The sequence below is a fragment of the Enhydra lutris genome, unplaced genomic scaffold (assembly GCF_002288905.1).
Source record: "Enhydra lutris kenyoni isolate GAN:26980312 unplaced genomic scaffold, ASM228890v2 scaffoldscaffold20, whole genome shotgun sequence".
Lineage (NCBI taxonomy): Eukaryota > Metazoa > Chordata > Mammalia > Carnivora > Mustelidae > Enhydra > Enhydra lutris.
The window spans coordinates 20,866,677-20,890,170 of record NW_019154104.1 but is presented as its reverse complement, the minus strand read 5'-3'; the positions used below and the strand labels follow the sequence as shown (position 1 = coordinate 20,890,170).

Here is a 23,494-nt window from a genome sequence, read left to right as displayed (position 1 = left end):
GAATACGAGTCACCCAGGGCAATTCTCCGCAATCCCCAGATCAGGCTCAAACTTTAGCTGGCAGTTGCCTAGCAACAGGTCACCCCGAAGACACATCACCAAACCGAGATGCCAAAAAGGCGTTTTGTGGACAAGCTGGTGCCGCAAAAGAGCCCCCCACGCAAGTCTGCCTGCCAGGTCTCTCTGGGATGCAGGGGTGGGGTGGGGGGAAGGGGTTGACTTTGCAGCTGGAAGGCGGAGCTGGGAAGGTGTGCAAGTGATGGTGTGTTTCCCCCCACCCACCTGCCCCCACATTGGGAACCAGGCACAGGAACACAGAACTGAGGGTTGAGGGAGAAGGCAGCCGGAGTAGAGAAGGCATCTGGCGCCTCTGCACAGGCTCTTTCCAGCCATATCAGAAGCCACGTCAAGGGGCAAAGATCTGACTTACACCTCCATCCAGACCTCCACCTACAGCTAACGGGGGACCCAGGAAGCAGCCTCTATCCAACTCTGCAGGCAGCTTCCTCCCTTTCAGAAGCAGCAAGCCCGAAAGAGGCAAAGAAATCTTACTTTCTAAAATTCCGATTTTTTTTTTTTTTAATGGAAAGCTCAGAAATTCCTGCAGCTGAGTCAGGTGAGCCTGGGAATCCCAACACAAAGGCTCTCACCCAAACCATCACACAGGCCAACACCGGCCCCTCTCCCTGGGCAGGTGCTAGAAAAGTTGGGTAGACGGGGCCTTCTTAGAACCTGTCATCCCTTCTCCAGAAAGGTCTTGGGGGCTGGGGGAAAGGGCCAATAAATACATCAGTCTGAAAGAGATTCGGGAAGAACAAATGCAGAAGTCAAACAACAACAAATAAGGCGGATATAAATCCAGATAAAATATTAAAATCATTAAAGGGCTGCTGCTCCCTGAAGATTGGGAAAAATGAAGAGAGTTAATTAAAAGCAATCTCCATGCACTGCTGAGCCAGCCAGCCCTGATAAATCAACAGCTGGGGCTGCTGTGGAGGGCAGTCAAGGGGCTTCGGGGGGTGGGTTACCGTCCAGGGAGGGGGGTTGCTGCAGAAACAGCCATGACGTCAAATTGAACCCCGCGACTTAAGTTTCACGTCTGTTAAATATTTTATGGCCACTGAATAAAGTTGTTCTTCGATGGGGAGAAAATGATCAGCAAACAAAGAGGGGAGAAGATATGGATGAAGAGGTATTGTTTGTTTGATTCAAAACATACTTGGAACTGTGATGTCAGTATCTCTGATCTTGCCCCAAATGCAGAAGCTTTCGCCTTTTTTTTTCTTCTCTCTCTCTCTCTACCTCATCACAGATAGCTGCACCTTCTCCGATCTCTCTACAAAACCCTGGGTGATGTTTGTCTGGGGGCAGGGGGGGGTGGTTGAGGGAGGTAGGCCCAAGTCAGGGAAAGGAACAGAGGGAGGGCAGATAGGAAAGACCTTAAAAATTCTCATTGCTGACTTTTAGCACCAAAACACAAAAACCTAAAAAAAACTCAAAAAAAAAAAAAACCAGAAAACACAGACTTTTAGCACAATACAAAAACGTCAGCAAAAATGATGGGAACTTTTTTTTCTTGCTTGCTTGCTTTCTCTCCTTTTTCCCCCCTTTCTTTCTCTACGTCCTTCCTTCCCCCTTTTTTCTGCAGTCCAATAAAGTTTTTGTTTTTCGTTTTAAACAAAAAACAGTTCAGAATTTTCAGAATCAATCTAAGTTAAAAAACAGCGATTTTCAAAGTGTTACAAGAACAGCCCTTCTCTATTCTAAGGGAACCCTCCAGCTCTTCCTTGATGGAAATATAATCAAGAGAAATGATTGGGGGAAAGTGTTTTTTTCTCCTCCATAGAACTGGGATTGGAAGGGGAGTGTGTGCATGGGGAAACATAAGGAATTATGCATTTGGATATGCATTTTAATTAGGTGGACAGAAGCAGCCGCCTGTTAATTTTTTTGCTTGTTTCCACTTAGCATTCATCACAGGCAGAACCACCATAGAGCGCTCCCACGATAATAGATGGTTCTGCATTGGCTAAGTCCTCAGGGAAAATAATTAGCAGGAGAGAATATATTCTCTCTACTCCCACTACCCCATCCACCCTGCCCTCCCCCATCCCCAGCACCACATTGCCTCCCCTCCCCACCCCCCAATCCACAGTGGTTTCCCTAGGAGAAGCCTAGGCGGGGAGTCCCGCCTTCTGGCTTGCAAGGACTTACTTTGCCCTGCCAAAGAACCAGAGTCTGGAAGGAGACACGGACAGACTGGAGGCCTTCTTTGGAGGGGAAGCTCCTGGGTGCAGGGACGGAGGCTACCCTGCTGCCCAAGTTCTGAGGGGCAAGCTGGCCATCGGTGTTGGCCAGGACAGGATGAAGAAAGCCCCAAAGAGGGTGAGACAGTTCTCCCTGAGTTCACCAGGCAGCAAATAAAGATATGTAAAGAGTTGTTAGTTGAGGATAATGGGAGCCCAGATGACATTTTTTACTTAATTTGTTTTTATAAGGTAAAGGAATGTTGCAGTGTTGCAGCAAGCTTGAATTTGAAGGCTGGTGATGAAGACGGAACTCTCTAGAATTTTGACCTCCGCCACAATGCACCCCATGGTCTACTTTTACATAAAGAATCAACTCAGGCACCTGATCTCCTGTGTTAAAGGCGCACCTTCCTCATTGACCAGCAGACCGAAGCTCGAGCCCCACCGCCGCCACTCCTCTCCTCCTCTCTTCCTTAAAGTTGACTTGATAGAAGAAGTCAGATATTGCCAGATGACGGAAGCCCAAGCTACCGGAAAGCTCTCCCCTCTGCCCTCCGAGCTTGTGTTTCCTCTGATGTTGTGGGGCCCACTCAGTTCAGAGCTGACAATGGGAAAAGAAATGAGGGCTTCCCCTAAGCTCATATTCTCACCTATTTCAAACCCAGACAATGGGGGAAATCCCAGTGAGATCTGGGGCTATTTACACGCAGCTGGATGAGTAAGACTTTGCATTTCCTGAGAAACAATGATTAGGCTTGCTGTGTAAGGCCATACTCATTTCATTTATTTGAGTTTTAATATATAAAAATAATGTTTAATATATGAGGAATGGTTGATTCTGAGAAGGCCTCAGTCTGCTCCCTGAAACTGCCGTCCTCCTAGTTACACGTCCCATGTGCACTTTACACCTGTGGAAATGTCTTCGCACCCACTATTTCGGACACCTTGGGGGCCAAGCTGGGCCGGGTGCAGGGGGAAGGGAGGAGAAAGGAGACCTCCCAAACCCTTCTTGCTGAGGAAGCCGATAGGTCTGATTTACTAACTCTGGCCTTTTAAGCTGTCCCATGCTCCCCGGTGCTCCCTTGGCCCCCTGTTGCCAAACAAAACTTCCACCCTGCCCAGGAAACAAACCATACCTTCACTCCAAGGCTCACCAGGTCCTGGAGCCTCCCCACGCCCAACCCTGACACACCCCGTGCCCTCCAGAGGCAATGGAGACAAGGGGAATGCTATCTGCATGGCTGGGGATAAAAGTAGGGAGTCTTTGGGTTCTCAAAGAAGTCACCTGGCCAAAAAAATAACGGTATTCCTATAGGGGAGAGGGGATAAGGAGGTTGCATTTTACAACAGTATTAGTATTTTCCCCTAAGTTTACAAAGTGGGGATTGCCTCTACTATTTAGAAATATAGTTCCTAAATTTTAAAGAGTCTAAAAATGAAGGGCATATACCCAAGAGAATTGAAAGCAGGAACTCAGCTACGCACACACCCATCTTCATAACCGTGTTACTCACAATAGCTAAGAGACAGAAAGAAGCCAAGTGTCCCTCTTCAGGGGAGTAGATCAACAAAATGTGGTATGTACCCACCATGGAGAATTTCCATGGAAGGAAATTCTTGGAGCCCCTGGGTGATACAGTTGGTTAAGCATCTGACTCCTGGTTTTAGCTCCAGTCCTGATCTCAGGGTTGTGAGATGGAACCCCAAGTCAGGCTCCCTACTAAGTGGAGAATCTGCTTAAGTTTCTCTCTCCCGCTCCCTCTGCCCCTCCCTCCTTTCATATTCTCACAGGCTTGCTCTCTCTCTCTCTCACTCTCTCTCTCTAAAATAAATAAATACATCTTTTTCTAAAAAGGAAGGAAATCGTGGCACATTTTACAACATAGGTGAACCTTGAGGACATGATGTTAAGTGAAATAAACCATCACAAAAGGACAAATATTGTGTGATTAGGTGCTTAGAAAAGGCAAATTCATAAAGACAGAAAGGAGAATGGCTGTTACCAGAGATGGGGAGTTACTGTTTAATAGGTACAGAGTTTCTGCTTGGGATGATAGAAATATTCTGGGGATGGATTCTATCAACGGTTGCACAACATTATGAATGTACTTAATGTCACTGAATTTTACACTTTAGAATGGCTCCAATGGCCCATTTATATGTCACCAATGTTAAATATACATGTTATGTATATTTTACCACAATGAGAAAAAAATTAAGGGGCTGCGTCTCTCTGCTGGAGGTCACGGTAACCATTTTGGTTTCTCTCTTATTTTGCCTGAGAATCACAATTTGGGCTTCTGTGAATTCTCTGATGGGTTTTGCAACTCCCTCTTCCTCCTTTAGGCTTGTAGAAAATTACCAAAGGAGGTTTCAACCAAAGGAAAGCCTGATAATAACCCCCCAGAGGAATCTGGGATATTCTGGAGGCACATCACAAGAGGAGGAAGAGGAGAGGCAGTGAATTCCAATTTAGATAACTGCTAATACCCACCAGGATACAGCTAGCCCCTGCAAGTCTGCTAGCCACCTCCATTCCCTCAGCAGCAACATGGGGTCCACTAAAGGAAGCACAGTGAGACATCAGTACAGGTCCACTTACTTCAGCTCACTAAACAGACAGAGGTCTGCAGCTGCCCATATGGAAGTGAAGTAAGCACTTTTATTTCCATGTCAATAGAATGGGTGCTATAGGGGAGGAGAGACCATGTCCAGGGAGACTGTGGATAAATGAAATCCAAAAGAGAAAAATCTTCTGCTTGCTTCCCCCTCTCCCTCCACACATTTAAAGAAAAGAAGGTGGGGGGAGGGGAGACAGGTGTTGTCAATAATTCCAGTCTTTTCCACCACCAAAAACTTTATCTGAGTGCTAATAAACAGCAAAAGAGGCCAGATAAGTCTTCCCACTTCTCTCTCCTCTCTCCATCCTCTGGCTGGGGTGCTAATGAGAAGAAAAGTGTTTGCAGAGGAGAATCAGAAGAAAAACCCATGTTCTAAAGGGCCCACCACCTGGTCCTCAGCCTTAGGTGCTGAGAAGGGAAAGGGGTGCCAGCCGGGTTAGAACCCCAACCGGTAGCATGATGTGGCAGGACTGGACCCAAGAAGATGAAACTAACAAAAAACTCCCCAGTCTTAACAAATCCCCCTCAGAAACACGCTTTAAAAATGAGAAAGAATTTGAACTTTGGCCCCTAACCATCCCCCCTCTCCTAATCAACCATAGTAAGAGCTACCACCAAGCTTTTGACCTGAAACGAATCTGGGCATCCAATTGGGAATTTGGGTGCATCCCCCTCGTCTTAAAGACAAGGGGTCTGCAGCTCAGAGCAGCTCTGTGTCCAAGATTCAATGGCGGGTTCGTGGCACCACTGGGAGCAGGTGCTCAAGGCTCTGGATTTCTCTCTCAGAGCTTTTTCTCCTCCGTGACTCTGAAGTCATCACAGCTACAGAGACCGGCAAGTGGTGAGAAATGAACATGGGAGAGTGACACATTTGGAGATAAAGGCCACACTGATGCCAGGTGGGAAGCTGGAGATGCAAAACCTTTTCTGCTGGAGCTTCCAATGGCAATTAATACACACAGCAGGTTTTCAAAGTGAATAACGACACAAATGCGCTCATGTCACAGCAACCTGAGATGACCACAGTCTCTGGATTCAGTGGGGGTGGGGAGGGGGCAAAAGGGGGATTAGACATGTGTCATCATTGTTTCCCAGACTCCTATCCAAGACAGGGGTGGAGAAGGACTCACTGTGGGCTATTCGAACCCCATTATTAGGCACTCTGAGTCTAATCCCCTCACCCCTCCCTGCTTCCAAACACAGCCCCTAACTCTTAGCCTTCTCAAGGCTTCTCTCTCCCCTTCCCACCCCCCACACCACTACTATTCAGAAACACAGCCTAGAAATTCCCAGCACAGCCCTCTCCCCTTTTCCCACCCACCCCCACCCAACACCTTCTAACCACTGCTTTTAAAACTCTGATGCAAATCACAGGCTTCAAAAACCTTCCTTGGGTGACAGTTTTACGATGCTAAGCTCCATTCATCCATATGGCCTGACAGACTGTGAAACACTAGTAACCGGACCAATAAGAAAAACAAATTAGAAAAACACCACAACACCTCATCTCGCCCCAGTCACTGACACAACTAAAGAAAACTTTGGAACTTGCTATAGATCATAATATCGGGCTCTCTGCCTGTGAAACAATCATCTTTTCAGAGTTCCGGACCACACAGAGGTTTTACCCACTTACCTACTCGCCACCCATCCCAGCCCCAGGCCATACTTTATCTTTCCTTGTTAAAGAGCTACATAGTCAAAGACTATCTCGAGCTGGGAATCACACTTACAGTGGCTCCTGCTGGATAAACTGAGGCTGCCCAAAAACTCTTCAGCAGGTTGTGGTCTTTCTTTGACCCTGGGCTTGCCACATTTGGCTACACTTCTGTCTTCTACTGACTTTCAGAACATTCAAAAACCACAAAAGTTATTTTGTCGAGGTTGGGATAATAAACAGACCTGGATTCTTGTGTCTTTTATGACCCACCCCCCCACCACCACCACCACTACCATCGGTGGAAACTCTGCTTTGAAAACAGAGAAGTCAGCCTCAGTTTCCTTTCTGTTTCTGGTGCAAAACAAAGCCTGCTGACCGTGGCATTTTATTTTTTGCCTTGATCTGAGCAGAGGGCTCTGAAGCAGCTTTAGACATTATGGTCTTTCTCAGATGTATCCAAATTCCAGCTCCCTGCATGATTGCATAAAGACAGAGAAAGATGAGATGTCCAATTAAGTGTCCTCTGAATGCCAGCCCACCTTGGGGATCTCAGCATTGTCCATTCTCTTAGCCATCCCTAGAGGTCCCCCAGGTGGTCTGCAAGGCAGGCTATTTTCAGAGATTTACCCTGGGACAATGCCTCTACTTGGGTTCTGGCAGAAATTAATATCCTTTATGGGTATCTTATCAAAACCAGACACTCTTCCTGCTGAAAAATAATGTGTGCTAATGAAGTTTGGAGAATTCAGGGATTTTTTTTTTTTTTTTTTGAGTGGCAACCAGAAGTAGATGGAGAAGGTGTCTCTTAGGCATCTGTTGGCTTAAAATATCTGAGGGTCCTTTTTCATAAGGGGCTAAAATAATGTCCATAAAAGGCAACAAGTTCACAAAGTCCCAACCTCCATATCCCCCACTTAGTACCTACCCACGGTCCCCCTACTCAGACAGAAAGAGCTAAGAGGAGATTAGAACCAGGAATGCAGCTCCCCCCACCCTCTCTTCCCTGATATCTAAACTGAGTGCCACAGCAAGAGTGAGGTCTGGCTCCCAAGTGGTCACAATTGCACAACATTCACAGGCACTGAAAACACTTTAGATTACAATACAGTATATCTATATCCTAGGATGTATAAAGAGATGAAGATTTGAAGTCCATCTACTCACATGACCTGTTATTTGACCTTGGCTAAGTAAGTGTGTATTTACTTCTCCCAGAATTGTGTCCTTAATGACAAAACAGATATAGACACATACCTCCAAGCAAGGGAAACTACTTACAAAAGAGTTTCAGGGGACGCCTGGGTGGCTCAGTTGGTTGGGCAGCTGCCTTTGGCTCAGGTCATGATCCCAGTGTCCTGGGATCGAGTCCCACATCGGGCTCCTTGCTCATCAGGGAGCCTGCTTCTCCCTCTGCCTCTGCCTGCCATTCTGTCTGCCTGTGCTTGCTCTCTCTCCCTCTCTCTCTCTCTGACAAATAAATAAATAAAAATAAAATCTTTAAAAAAAAAAAAAGAGTTTCAGTACAATTAAGTATCTGTAGTTTCACAGTTAGAAGCATGACGAAATAGTTCGCTGGTCTCATTCTTTTTAAACAAATAGTTACTTGAGGAAAAGCCCTGTTGGTTTATATAGAATAAGTAAATAATAATAACAGTTATTCTTTTCTAAGCAGGCAGTTATAATAATAGATACGTATGTGCATAATCAAGTCTGGCAGAAGGTGGCAGACATTCCCAGTTAAGTGCATACAAACCAGGGTTTTGATAACTTAATAAAAGAGTAAGTTGTTTAAAGTGTTGATAGCAGATTCGGGGGAGGGTTGTTTACTTGAACTAGAATATCGAGAAAGATTAGAATTTATATTAAAAGTATCAGGTTTCCTAGATATGCAGAAATCAACCAGAATACGTTATGTGACTTACTTCTACATAGACCTTTACCAAATCCATATCTATGTTACCTGCATGGGTTTTACCTCACTACATGGCCCTTCGCTTGCTTGTCCATGTAAGAAGTGAGGGTAACTCACAGTCTAAGCTCAGACAATGTAGCTGCTAAATTAAATAATGTGTAATACCCATTTACACATCATACAAGTCTACAATGCTGTTAAATTCTATTTGTCCAGATGTGACTGCTTGGTTGTGAGGCTACCCGCCGTGTCCTCTTTGTGATCTGATCAGTCCAGGCGGCTCCTGTTTCTGCCTCTAACACCCTGTTGGGCAGTAATAAGATGTTAAAGGCGCCAACAGAGAGAAACCAGACTGTCAGCTTCAGAGAGGAAGGGGGTGAAGGGTACGAGGAGGAGGAATAAGAAAGGGAGTTGAGGGGAGATCAAAGACAGGCAGGAAGAAAGCCAAACTGCTAAGAGTGGAGATGTGGTTCCAAGGAGCTTGGGACCCTAAGGAAGACCCCAAAGCAATGAGATTCAGATTGTACCATCCAGTCACCCGAGCTATTAAATTATTAAATGTCCCACATGGAAAAGCTATAATGAAAAATGGTCCATACTCTGGGTAGGCAGAGCCCTACAGAGGTGTTGCATGAAACCCGAGCTTACTTCTCCCCGGCATATTAACCTACCACCACTTTATTCCCCAATCCTAGAGGAAACCTTTGTGTGATGGTTTCTGTAGGGGGCGTCCGTGTTGTTAGCTTTTTTTTAGGAAAGGAAAAGAGAGACTCCGACGCACACAGAGAAAATGCTAATGTCGTTCAGCTCCCTTTCATTGTCAGGAGGGACACAAGAGGATAAAAACCTAGCTCTCCAAACCATTCTCCCTGCTTCCCTCCTCCCAACACCACTATCCATCCCTTTAGCTGGATGTGTCTCTGCGCTTTGTTCTAATTTATCCTATGCATAATTTATTTACGTGTGTATTGTTTCCCGATCAGCAACTTTTAAAAACAAATGAAATGTATAAGATGTTTTATTAAACAAGTTGTTTTCTAAAATTAAGGCTTATGGTGTAGGTTTCCCAATAACAACGTGTGTGCTCCTGCATTAGGAGTTAAAAACCGTCCGGAGCGCAGGAGCCAAGCCTCGCGGGGAGAGGGAGGTGAGTATTGTTTACACCCCCTTACCTCCAGGGAAAGGGTTTGCGATGCAAAAAGGAGAGGCTAACTAAAAATGACCACTCAACTCCCATCTAGAAAAAACAGGCAGGGGTGTTGTGTATATGCTAGCGCGTGCGTGTGCGTGTGTGTGTGTGGCGACACAGAATTACAAAACATCTCACTGCAACTGTCTCTAATTATACAAAGTACGAGTATAATAATTCAAAACTAATTCCACTAAACCAGCCCGCTTCTCCGTCCCTTCCTCCACCTCTAATGCCACCCTACTCAGATACCCTCGCCAAACACGCACCCTTCTGCAGTTCAAAAAACAAACAAACAAAAAACTGGAGCGAGCTGGGAAACCCTGGAGCGTAGAGATACTGCGCCTGCCCGCGCGTGAGCAGGCTCCAGGGTAACGATGGTACCGCTTTCCCAGTAGGAAACAAACCTGGCGCGCATGTGAAATTGATTTCTCTAACTTGAGTTTACCAGGTGGCATCCGCCCGCCTATGTGATTTCGGCTGGAAATGGGGAAACTGCAAACCAGCTGTAGGTTCGGTAGAAACTCACAGCATCAGCGGTGTGGCTGCGCGAGCGACCCGGAGCGAGGATGCGGCGAAGTTCGCCCATTTATTCTGCCATAAAACATGTTCTTTCTCGGGTGAAACGCTGTGGCGTTCAAGTGCAGTGTATCGGAGTCTGCGAGCGAGAACTAAAGCCGGGAGCCGCTCTGTGATCAACATCATCTTCCAGTATCCTCTTAACGGCAGCTTTAATATACATGTGTATTTAAAACTCCAATACGGGGGGCATTACTACCTTTTTCCCTATTACTGATGGGAGATAAGCTGGTGCAAACACGTGCTATTATCCTCGCGCGTTCCTTCGCGCTAGGAACACCCCCCCACCCACCCCCCTCCCCCGGTGCGAACCTGGTTTTCAACTCCAGGAGGAGCCTGGGGTGCCAACGCGGTGCGCTGAGTTGAAAGAACCTGCACCGGCATCGGTCACACACCGGGGAGAATTCTGCATAAAACGCCCCCCACCGGCACCTCCCCCTTCCTTCGCCCTCGGCTTCCAGCCCAGCTGGGAAGTCCTGGTCCCAGAGGCGCGGACCCCCGAGCCACGTCGCGCGGCGATCTGGAGGGGAGCTCTCCTCTGCCAACATCATTGCCAATAGCACCCCTTGTAGAGCGACGCTAGTTTTCCGAAGCTCCGCGATTGCGTTCGGACTTGGCGGCTTAACAGTTCCACCGACTGGAAGGAAGGAAGGAAGGAAGGAAGCCAGGATGAAAAGGAGGAGGAAGGAAGGCAGGCAGGAATTGGCTGTCGGACTCGGGGACTGGTCCCCGCATGTCCTCGCCCAGCCCGCCCCCCTGCGTCCGGGATCTGGGCGTCCGCTCAAAGTCTCCCGGCGGCGGCCAGAGGCACCTGCCCCTCGCTCTGGCCGGGAGCAGAAGCTGCCGGCTTAGGCGGGGAGCCCCAAGCTGTCTCTCCGCCCGCTTCGGCTTTTCACCCAGAGGAGGCGAGAACACCATTCATAAGACCTGCAGCTTCCCTGCCTCCAAATCAACCCCAAGTTAACCCGAGTCGTTAATATACTACAGCCAGCTCACCCACAAACACACACACACACACACACACACACACACACACACACACACACCGGTGACCGCCCGGAGCGCCGTCACGCTCGGGGGGCTACCCCGGCAGATAAGCCCCGGGCAACCACCTGGGCCCCAGGGCTCCCGGGACCCACTGCTCCCCCTGCGGTCCTCCCAACTCCGGAAGGTTTGCACAAACTCCCCGCAAGCTATCGGAAGGCGTAAAGCGCCCGGCAAACTCCGGAGGTGCCGCGGTCCGCTCGCCCCGGCGGACCCAGCCGCCCGGCAGGGGCTGCGGACTCAGGAGGCGCGGGGCTCAGCCAAGTGCACCCAGGCGGCCCCTGCCCGGCTCTCGCCCCCAGCTCGGCCACCCCCCGCGCCGCGCTCGCCGCCCCGCGAGGCCGGGCACTCGAGGGACCGTGCTGTCCCCGAGCTGCCCACGACCCCCCTGTAGAGCGCTCGAGCGCCTGGCTCCCCTGCCGAAAACCCCTCTCGGTGCGCCCTCCAATTAAGCACAACACAAATGTAACAATTTTCTTCTTGTTAATTGCATCTCTTGACATTTCTGCGCGTTGGGGGGAAAAAAAAGAAGATGAAGAAGTAAGAGCTGAAAGAAAAAAGAGAAGCCCCGCCGCGGCTGCAGGCGCCTGCAAGCGCAGTGCATTGGCAGCGCTCGGCACGCGGAAGGCGCCTTTTTTTTCATATTGAAACCAGGCGGAATATGTACATTTTTTAGTCTTACTTACGCTTTCAGGGGGTTGTGAATGACAGTCGCCATTTTGCTACAATGTAACAGAATATTGTCTGTCTCAGAGTTCTAAAGGTTCGCTCAGGGGAAGCGGCGAGCCAATCAGAGCACGGGATACCGGCCTGCTGGCCAATTGGCGCTGCTGGTCGCCAGATGGGCGGGGCCTGCACGGTGGTAGTTATTAGGGGAGCTGTCAAAGCCCAGAGGTCACTCCCTTTTGTAGAGCCCGAGAGCAAGCAGGTCTTAAAGGGGCAGTACTGCGCGAGCAGCTCCTTTTCGGATTGGAGAAAGTGGAGACGCACGGGAGAGTATTCTAGTTTGGTTTGAGATCCTACTTTCTGAATAATTGCAGAGAGTTTGCGCTTCTGGACAGAAATATTTAAGTATTGCCAACAAACCACTGAACCCCATTCATTAGCTTTTGGCTTTGCTGTTAACGTTTCTAATCCCCCAAAGGACAAATCCCCTTGTTCCCTTGTAGAAGTTGGAAGGCTGCCCTTTCGTCTAACAAATTACTACACGTGCCCAGCCATTTGCTAATGTTCTGGGTCCTAAGGCTTTTTAACATTCTCATTCCCGTAGTGTTTTCTTTATCTCGGCCATCTCTCTCTCTCTCTCTCTCTCTCTCTCTCACTCTCGGTTTCTTGGAACTGCAGCCGCCGTTCCTGGCGACTCCAGGACAGCAACTCCCCTCCCCCTGGAATGTCTCAATGTCAGGCTCGCTCCCTCCTGCAGCCAGGGCTTTCGTTACGTAATGCGCGGTGGTCACTCTGCGCGGTTCCCCACTACTACCTCATCTCATCTACACCCACCCACCCCCCGAAACTTCTGAAACGATCAGATTCCGGCCGGCTGGGGAGCCAAGTGGGACCTGGCGCTCTGACCTTTAGGCTTAGGGACAGAGAAGGTTTAAGAAAACTTTTGGAAACGCTTCCTGCTACTAGGAAAGAGAGTAACTAGACCTAAGGTATTGCCAGAGTCTCTTTCCGGGAGTAGCACACGGGGTTCTGGCGTCACTTTTCACTATTGAGATACAAGGTGGAAAATCTGCTACTGAATAATCCGCTATGACCCGAGGCTTTCGTTGTCTGTGTCGGCTCCAAGTCAGCTTGAACTCCTCACTGGAGAACCCCTGACAAAACTGGGAGACTTCTGTGAAGGCAGGCTTCCACTGGGCAGTCGGGGAAGCTCCCCAGTAGATGAAATCGCACTAAATCATGAATAGGGGCCTCGTTAGTATACAGAAATCTGGCTAACATCCCAAAGTTGTTTAATCAGGTCAAATAGCTAAAATAGCGGGGGAGGGGTTTAAGAAGATTGGAGATGCCAAATTGCCAGTTCTTCGGAGCTGTGCCCTCTCACTTCCTTTCTCAGGGCTCCTCTCACGTCAATGAATTAAAATAATAATAATAATAATAACAACAACAACAACAACAAAGTTCCAGAACTTTCAGAGTTCAAGTCCATACACTGTTAGAGTTACAGAAAAACAGAACAGGGCTGAATGGGTATGTTTGTAAGGCTTGAAATTTAAACTCCTTCTTTCTGCCTAATTAATAGCATAGGCCAGTACTTCTTGTCACCCCCTTGCACAGCATCTTGCCATTTGAAAAAATTATCCATTTTTCTAAAATGAAAGTTTGAAAAATCCCTTTCTTATTAATTTGTCAAAGGAATAGTTCAGAAGCTAGTTCTTAGCCTGGGACGGGGTTTAAGAACATTAAAAAGCAAGCACTGTATTCAGACCCAAGAACTATGATGAGTTTTAAAATATCAGCCAGAACTCCCACCAACCTTTTTGAGATATCAAAACCACAGCAGTTCAGACTGGAAGACAACAGCATATTTTAATATACGCAGCTTGATAAAGGAAGCAATAAATGTGGAGCCTACCCTGAATGAGGCTTACAGTTTAATAGGAGAAGGAAGACAAATTTATATTACAAACTGAAAAGATATATAGACTCTGAACATGTATAATCATGTATGTGTTAAGGCCCAGATGCAGAAACCAGCATAATTCCTAACTATCTGGCACACTTGAAAATGGAAGATCAGATCTGTCTTCACTTTGAGAAATTTTATCCAGAACTTAAACACTTAAGTTGCATTTTATAATGACTGAACTGGAAAAAATAATGAATTAAAGACAATCTTTTTAAAGTAGGCTACTCTTGCTTTTTATAATCTAGTGAATGTCATTTTAAGTCTATCAGTGGTATGACTTTTGAGTAAACAGGAATTGTTGTGAATCCACCTTTCACAATTCTAAGACATAGAAGAGTTATTACCTTAACTTTGGTTTTTATACCATTGATCAAAGTTTTGTTTTGTTTTGTTTTTTCCAATGGTAATGGAAAGAGACTCTCGGTTTGCAAATGGTCTGATCCCTCAGCAGTGAGGCCAGATTTTCCAAATAGGGCTTAAGATGTACTGATCCCGGCCCACAAAAAGCCATATGTTTTTTTGCCAGGACACTCAAAAGCAAGGGTGCTTAGAGTGGACATGTTTAAAGGAGACTGAATCTTGAACAGTTTCGGGGAATGCAAAGCTTCACATTAATTTTGCAAAAAAGTGGTAAATATGGTTAGAAGTATGGACCTCAAAATCTACTTGCCTGAGTTCACCATTACCAGCTGGGGTATCTTGGGCAAGTTTACTTAGCAACTTGAATGTCAGTTTCCTCATCTGAAAAATGGCAGTAATGATGGAGCCTACTTCATAGGACTCTTTTTCAGGACTCACATCAAGTGTCTGGCACATAGCAACCTCTCAATACATGTTGGTTATCATTTTTATTGAGATATTTAATTCCTTCCTGATGGCATAAGGAATGTAGGGGATCTGAACAAAAATGCACAACAAAAATTAAAATTGTCTATCAAGTTTAGTTTTTTAAACTCATGAAATCAAGAAGAATGAACAAAGAACAACTTTCATGTGGGCAAAATAATAAATCAGACTACTTTAGTTAGGAACCATATAACTACTTAAACCCAAAAAATGTCTTCTTGCTGATTGTGATATCAAGACTTTTAAAACCTTCTCTGAAGCTCTGGGTACTCCATAGCTATATATAGATAGAGATTTAAATATACTCCATCCCTTCCCCATCTCTTTCAATTTCCTTTTTTGTTGTTGTTGTTGTTGTTGTTGTTGTTGAGTTTAGTTGCCCATCTCTTTCATCATGATTTAGCTGGTTGGGTAGCTTAATTTGGAGGTCAGAAGGGGCCCAGAATAACCACTCTCCATCCCACCTGGAAAGTCTAGAGCTATGCTATCCAACATGGGAGCTGGGAGTCATATGTAGCCACTAAGTACTTGAAATGGGACTAGTCCAAATGGAGGTGGGCTGCAACTGTTAAGTACACACCAGATTTCATAGACTTAGTACCAAAAAAAGAATGTAAAGTAGCTCATTAATGATTTTTATATTGATTACATATTAACATGACAATATGTTGTACTTACTAAGTTGAGTAAAAAATGTTATTAAAGCTCATTTCACCTGTTTCTTTTGAAAGGTGGCTACTAGGAAATTTTTAATTACTCATGCGGCTGGTATTGTATTTGTGTTATACAGGATTGCTCCAGACAGTGTGTGGAGGGTGAGGCCTTTCTCAGTCATGTTAACCCATCTTCTGGACCCTTCACAAATTCAGCCTTAACATCAGTTAGCAAAACTCCCCGGCCCAGCTCAAGTATGTGACCAATGCCACCAACCAAAGGAACATTTGGGGTGTGACCACAGACAGACCCAAGTACCCAAATCACTAGGGACTTCCAAATCTGTTTTCCTTTAAAAAGCTTGAGGGCTGTTTCAGCAGACCATAAGTCAAAGCCGTAAGGAGATGCCCCTGCAGAAGCAGGGACGAATGGCATTTCTGTAGCAAATGTTGGCCTCTGTGGCTGACTTTTTTTGAGGCACATCAAAATAAGAGAGAGGGCGGAAGGAGATGCAGAAGTCACCAACAGCCAAAGAGTTCATTTGAAAGAGGAAGTGTGCCACAAAAGCCATCCAAAATAAATGCAACAGTCTCTGGGAGCTGAAGGAATTTTAAGTTCTATGGGTGTTTAAAAAATAAGAAAAAGCTCACCCTCAATCCCTCTATTCATCCACAAAACATAAGTTATGGCCTTGGCAGCTGATTGGCCACGCTGGTTCCCTGAGATCCAGAACCAGCTCTGGTATGTTCTAGACACTAAGCCAAAAAGGGGGCACCAAAACTATAATCTGATTTTCTCTCCCCTTGGGGATGTGGGTGGGGAGGGTCTTACTCCCTTCATAATATCTCAGAGCACAGAAGGGAAAAAAAAAAAAGTTTTGGGCACGTAAGATGCTCCTACGGCCGGATCTCTGAAACCTCTTATTTCAAGGGAAAGCCAAACAGAAACCAATGCCTGCTGCTTCACACTAACTCAGTTCATTCATACACTCATCCACTGGAGGCTCTCTTTGAGGGAGGCATTGTGCTAGGCACAGGTGGCGATATAAAAATAAACCAGACAGGGAAAAAAAAACCTGCAAAAAGCAATTCCCGTCCATCTGGAGAGAGAATAAAGATAGTAGGCCCAACCCTACAAGCAAGCAGAGTAATTACTTGATGCGACTTAAAAGGGAAAAGCAGCCTGCCCAGCCAGGCTCTCTTTTTCCTGGCACAGTGCCCATAATCCCAATGGATGCACGCTTGGGTGTTTATGGAGTGCCTTCACTCCTTTGGGTTTTCAAGGTTTCATGGTATTGAGATTTTCACAAGTCGGTCTACAACAGGGGAGAAGGGATATATGTCCAGGAACCTTTGTGAAGGGAGCAAGTACCTCCAACGTTGGCAGAAGGGAAAGGCCCCATGGAGATGGTCACATTTAATTTGGACCTTGGTTGGGTAGACTTCAGAAATGAGCCAAAGAAGGACAGGCCTTCCAGACCCAAACTATAATCTAAGAACAACTCATTGATCCAACAAATATTTGTAGGTTCCCTACTCTGTGCCACCATGCCTCATTCATGCTGGGCCTTGGGATGCAGAGAGACCTAAGACAGTTCCCACCTTTAAAGGGGAGGGAGGGAGAAGCAGGCAGTGAGAAACATAGAGCCATGCAGCAGAAGAAAGGGGGCACTGTGGGGCAGACGGGAAGGTCAGGGTTCATAGGGTCAGTCTTCATAGAGCCAGAATATGGTAGGGGGAAAAATGTCCCCTCAGAAGTGGCAGCGTGTAGAAACACCCCCCTCCCCCGCGGGGAAGTGAGAGAGAGAGAGTGCTGTGATTTCCTGGGATCCCTCTGGTAGGCAGGGAGTGGCAGAGGTCTGAGCAAGACCCAAGAAGCTGGAGAGACGAGGAGTGGGTGCCAATGCTGAGAGGAAGAGTTTTACCTGGAAGGCAACCGGTCGACATGGATTTTTTTTTTTTTAATTTGACAGAGACAGAGAGATCACAAGTAGGCAGAGAGGCAGGCAGAGAGAGAGAGAGAGGAGGAAGCAGGCTCTCTGTGGAGCAAAGAGCCCAACGCAGGACTCGATCCCAGGACCCTGAGATCATGACCTGAGCCGAAGGCAGAGGCTTTAACCCACTGAGCCACCCAGGTGCCCCGACATGGAAAGATTTTTAAGCTGGGGGTGACAATGAAGAGGTTGCCTTTTCAGAAAGCCCTTTCCATCAGCAGTGTGACCATGAATTGGAGAGAGGGTAAACTGAAGGCCTGGGAACCTGCCAGAAGGCTGTGGTATCAGGGAGAAGGTGAGGGGCAGAAGCGGGGATTTCTAAGGAACCTGCAGGCCATGGTGGCAGGCAGGCCATGGGCCTGCGGGACGTGAGAAGGTCCCAGATGCTGCCAGGTTTCGCGCTTCTGGGAATGGACTTCAGTCAGCTCCACTTGCCTGGAGAAACAAGACGTCAGAGCCAAGGCCTGAAGTCTGGAAGCCAATAGAAGCACTGCGACCTTCTGTGGTGGAAGAGGGGCTTGCCTCACAGGAACACCTTAGCCCCCACCCCTCATCACTCCCTGAAAGCAGTGTAAGTCTCTTCCCCTGGCAGTCCAGTGACCCGGGCTGGGATCCTCTTACGCCCGGTCCTCCGGCTCTTCCTTGCTGTATGGATTCCACCTTGAGTCAAGGGCCTCTTCCAAATCCCTTCCTGCTAATCCCCACCCTTTCTTTCAGGGCGTGCTCTGAATCGGCTTAATGGACTCTCCCTCCTGGATAGTTGCATCTTAACAGGGGATTCTAGGACGCCCCAAAACCTTCCTTCACAAGGAGGGGCTCAAGACTCCATGAGACACACGGCACGCACGCACGCACGCACGTAGAAGCAACGGCTTGGTTAGAATCTCGGGCACCAGGAAAGCCAGCGAATGGGTTATTTTTATACCGGAGCTTTCTCCACTCACAGCACACAGCGTAATCCCAGTCTGCTCTGAGGACTGGCCCAGTCCCTGTTGTCCCGCACTCATGCTAGACAACCACAGCGGGCCTTGCTTCTTCCTCCCAGTAGAGCCACTGGTTATAGACCTTCTGCTGTGTCTATTTATCTAAGAGAGCTAATTCCTCTCTCTTATCCCCCCGACCACCTGCCCATCCACGTTTTCCAAGTCCCCTCTTGGTCTGTCTCCATGGACAGCACATCTGAAATGCTGGCACCGACCAGACAGGAAGGTCAGGGCTGCCTTCGTAGCTGCCTCATCGCCTGGCAGCCCCCGCATCCAAAATCAAAGCACCTGGCAAGGTCCTCCTGCCAGAGAGAGGCAGGATGGAGCAAAGGAAAAAAAAGAAAAAGAAAAAAGAACTCCACCATTACCACCATGACGAGGGACTAGAACCCTGTTTGGACCAAGACATGCGTGAACCAATTTCTCTTAAGCCTGAGTCCACATATAAAGAAATAAACTTACTCCCTCAGCCATTTCCTAGGGAAAGAAACTTCCTTTCATCTGCAAAAGTGGTCTTTCTGAGGGGCTATTGCTTTAAGTATGGAGACACTTCTGAGGCACCTGTTTCCTCGCACTCATACCATTTCTGGGACCTCGGGATTCTCCTCTGCTGTGAGGGCTCATCCAGGAGAGGTCTGAAAGCCAAGCACAGGAGAACATGTGAAGTCTGGCTGTTCTGCAGACATTCACAACACCCTATTAAAACAGGTGTCTGCAAGGAGGACAGATGGATGAGGGATAAGCCAACGGACCTAAAATGTCCCACTTTCTGGCCAAGAGGGGGACCCCGCCCTCCTGAATTGTGGCAGGTGCTTTCTGTTCTCTGACAGCTCTAGGCGGTGGACTCTTGTCTACAGGGCCACAAAGGGACAAGTCCATGTTTATTCGACTCAAGAGGGGAGAGGGAGGTGGTCAGAAAATGTCCCTGAAGCCCATAGCGGGCCCAGTGCGTTTTAAATGCCTCTAAGCCAACCTCCAGACACCCTGATGACTGCTTCTGTGATGAGGCTCTGGACTCCCGGACACAGGCTTGGCGGCCTAAAACCCCCTAAGGAACTAATGGTGGAAGAACCAGGCAGGGAAATGAGTGAGGGGGACTTCTGGAAGAGAAGACAGAAAGGAAGCAACCAGTTCTGGTGAAGAAGAAAAGCACAAATCCAATGAAATGGGATTATCAAGGTCTAGGCAAGAAATGAATTTTATTTTGGTACCTGGATTCCCAAAATCACCATATGTCCTTGTCCTCTGTTCTCACCAATCAACTTATTTTATCCCCGTTCAACAGGCAAAAATTGGTATCGTTGCCATATTGTAATAGTTGTAATAATTGTCACTCAGTGACAATTCTGAAAACTGGGGCTATTTTCTAGACATGAGTAGGTTCCATGACAATGACTCTGAAAGCCAACGTGTTTCTAGAATGGCTTTTCATAAAGCTGGTATTAAATGCTTTTGTCTATTTCATAGCTTGAATATAAACCTATGCAGATTAAATGGATCTCAAATTAGTCACTTGCTACTTTTGGCTTTCACAGAGTTTTATCCATAGCTATTTAAAATACTTGGTTCCTCAAAAAATTAAAAATAGTAATGCCATATGATCTAGTAATTCCATTACTGGATATTTACCCGAAGAAAATGAAAACACTAGTTTGAAAGATACATGCACCCTGTTTATTGCAGCATCATTTACAATAGCCAAGATATGGAAGTAACCCAAGTGTCCATCAAGAGACGAACAGATAAGGAAGACGTGGTGTATACACACGCACAATGGAATATTACTAAGCCATAAAAAAGGATGAGATCTTGCTATTTGTGACACATAGATGGACCTGGAGGGTATTATGCTAAATGAAATAAGTCAGACAGAGAAAGACAAATACCATAGGATTTCATGTATATGTAGGATCTAAAAAAACAAAACAAATGAACAATCAGAAATAGACTAATAACTCCAGAGAACACACTGGTGGTTGCCAGAGGGGAGGGGGCTGGGGAGATAAGTAAAACAGATAGAAGAAGGAGAAACACTTATATTGCTGTGTGTTCCATTTTTTGTCTCCCTGTCCCAGGAGATGTGGAGGGCAGGTGTAGCACCTTTAAATCTCCTGAGCCTGGCCCAAGGCCTTCATAAAGGGTAGTGGAAAGAATAAATAAAAACATAAATAACTACGTAGCAACATAAATCCCACCTTATTAAAAAAAAAAACAAAAAAACAACAACTCTACTTCACACCCACTAGGATGGCTAAAATCAAAAAGTCAAATGACAGCAAGTGTTGACAAGGACAGAGAAAAGTCAGAACCCTCACCCACTGCCAGTGGGATTGTAAAAATTGTCCAGCTGCTTTGGAAAATAATCTGGTAGGTCTGCAAACAATTAAGACTAAGTTGCCCTATGATCCAGCCATTCCACTCCTAGGTGGATATCCGAGAGAAGGGAAAACATATGTCTACTCCAAAATGTGCACACGAAAGTTCCTAATCACCAAACGGTGGAAACACCTCAATGCCCGTCAACAGATGAATGGATACATGAAAGGTGATGTGTCATCCAATAGAATATTAGTCAGCCATAAAAAAGGATTGAAGCCCTGACCCATGCCACAGCGTGGGTGAACCTTGAAAACATTATACTAAGTGAAAGAAGCCAGATACGAAAGGCTACATGCTATAAGATTCTATGCCTGTAAAAGTCCAGAGTAGGGAAATCCACAGAGACAGAAAGTAGATTAGTGGTTACTTAGGGCTGGACGTGGGGTTGGTATAGGGAAAAGGAGGGTGACAGCTACAGGATATAGGATTTCTCCTGCAGGTGATGAAAATATTCCAAAACCAAATGTGGCAATAGCTGTACATAGCTATGAGTATCCTAAGACCCATTCAATCATACACTTTAAATGGGTGAACTGTTTGGTATGTAAATGATATCCCAATAAAACCATCTTTTAAAAATCTCTACTCGTAATAAATGCCAAACACTCACTAACCCAGATATTTCCGCAGTCATTTTTCCTTTAGAACCACATTAGATGTGTAGAAAACATACGCTGTTGAAGGGAATTCAGTTTTCAACCTGGTGATTCTATATTCATGTTAGCCTCTCATTTCACACTAAGTAACACAGAAACTCCTTGCCCTGAAAAACTCAAAATATTAAAGCTATCACTATGACCAATGTATGAGTTCATTGACAGAGATCCAGAAAGCTTTCGGGTTTCTAGGAAGTCTTCCTAGACAGTCAAATACAAATGTTTTAAACTTGCATATTAGTCACTCCAAGGTGACTCCTAAGGTGAAATCTTCATCACAGAAGGGCCAAACCAAGAACCCATTTTACCTAAGGACCAAAGCAAATCCAATGTCAAGTTTGGCTCTTTTTAATTCTGAACTATCATAGGGGTAGGAGCAGCGATTTCATCCAAATTGAGGTCTGTTTTCATTTTTGCATTGTCTTTCGCTAGTTTTCATCATGCATTGTGAATTTTGGTTCAACTTTCACCTGGTAAAAACCAAGGCACGTGACAAGGAACAATACAAGGGGATGCTACTGATGACAAAGCTAAGCAGGGTCAAAGTCTGAGGAAGGAGGGCAGCGCAGAACAAAGCGAATCAGAAAATCTTAGAACTGGAACCTGGCTTGACTACTTACTTACAAAGTACACAAACTCTGGCAGGTGACTTAATCCTGGCCCTCAGTTTATTCATCTGTAAAATGGGGAGCTTGGAACCAGCTTCTGAGGGTTGTTGGGAGGCACACACGTGACAGTGTAAAGGAGGTAAAGGAAAAGCGACTGGCCCATAGTGAGCATTTGATAAATATGTTCTCCTTAGAGGACTGAGGACTGGTTGGTGCTTGAAAGGTACAAAGAAGGAAAGAAAAGAAGATACGGGATGGGGGAGTTAGGTGGAGTCCAGGATTAACAGAATGTGATCCCTTAAATCGGCTGAAGCCAGAAAAATCCCGGGCCAGAATGGGAGACCAGACTCCTCTGCTCAAGGGAAAAGGGCGTTGGAGGAAACAGCAAAATGAGAGCCGAATTGGCCTCTCGGTAAATTCTTTGAGTTCGTAAAGGAGTCCGTCCTGTCAAGAATTTCCTTTTGGCGTATCATGGAACCCCACGTGGATGTGGTGGATGGCAGTAGGATGCCACTGAATGTTATGCGTAGGACGCGCAGTTCCTAGCAAGTTACCCACTGTTAACAGGGATATTACAAAGCCTGGATTTTCAGGGGGAAAGCCTTCATGGAAACGAACGTGTAGTCCACATTAGAAGGTCCCCTCTTTTGACATCCCATTAGGAGGAGACCGGCGTTGTGCAACTGTTCTTTACTGAAAAGAGTAAAACCAAAGTCTTGAAACAGCAAAATCGAAGTGTCCAAATTTGTTACTGGCGATTGAGCGCCCTCTAGTGTCAGATAGTGGGGAAGGCACCCCTCGAAAATCCTAAAATTGGGAAACCCCGCAGGGTTCCAACTCTGGAAGAAACTGCCAAACACAGCAATGTTCACAGGGAGACCTCAAAGACAAAAAAAAAAAAAAAATTGAAAAGGCATCAGTATGACACAACTGGGTCCCTTTTTTCTTGATGTTCTGGAACATAGCAGGATTCACAAGATATTTGCTGAATGAGTGAAGGGCATTAGGTCCGTGGCAAACAGTCCTGGATTAATGCCACATCAGGGCACTGACGTGCAAGGAATACACCACCTGTCAAACTGATGCAGCAATGGAAAACTCGACTGTTTGGACTTTAGGATACTTTCTGAGTGATACACTTGAGTAAGAACTACGGCTGGGTCACCTGGTTGAAATTAAGGAAACGGCCCCACGGGGTCAACCAAAATGTGCATGTCATAAAAGCAAGCCGTCTCTTCCTCTCTGAGCTCTGGCGAGTCCATCTGCAAAGTTGGGGGGAGTGGAGAACATGGTTTGCCTCTGAGAAAAGTTTACCCATGAATCTACATAGTGTTAGAGCTGTAAAACATACTTGATTTATTTATCACCCATGCTGAGTCAGGTGGAAAAAGCATGCTCAGTTCTATAGGCAGAGCTGTTTGGCATCAGATCTGTTACTACACGGAGAGGGGAATAAAAAATTAACCACACAGCCTTACCTCAAATT

The 23,494-nt window shown here is 46.4% G+C and overlaps 1 protein-coding gene across 1 annotated transcript in view; it reads right to left on the bottom strand.

Moving 5' to 3' along the window:
- Positions 1-10,239, bottom strand: part of LOC111148579 (double PHD fingers 3) — a 200,822-nt gene extending 190,583 nt beyond the window's left edge. The window contains 4 exon segments of the mRNA XM_022505262.1: positions 10,039-10,061; positions 10,063-10,158; positions 10,160-10,215; positions 10,218-10,239. Of these exon segments, the coding sequence (XP_022360970.1) occupies positions 10,039-10,061; positions 10,063-10,158; positions 10,160-10,215; positions 10,218-10,239 (197 nt within the window).
- Between the last annotated feature and the right edge of the window lie 13,255 nt (positions 10,240-23,494).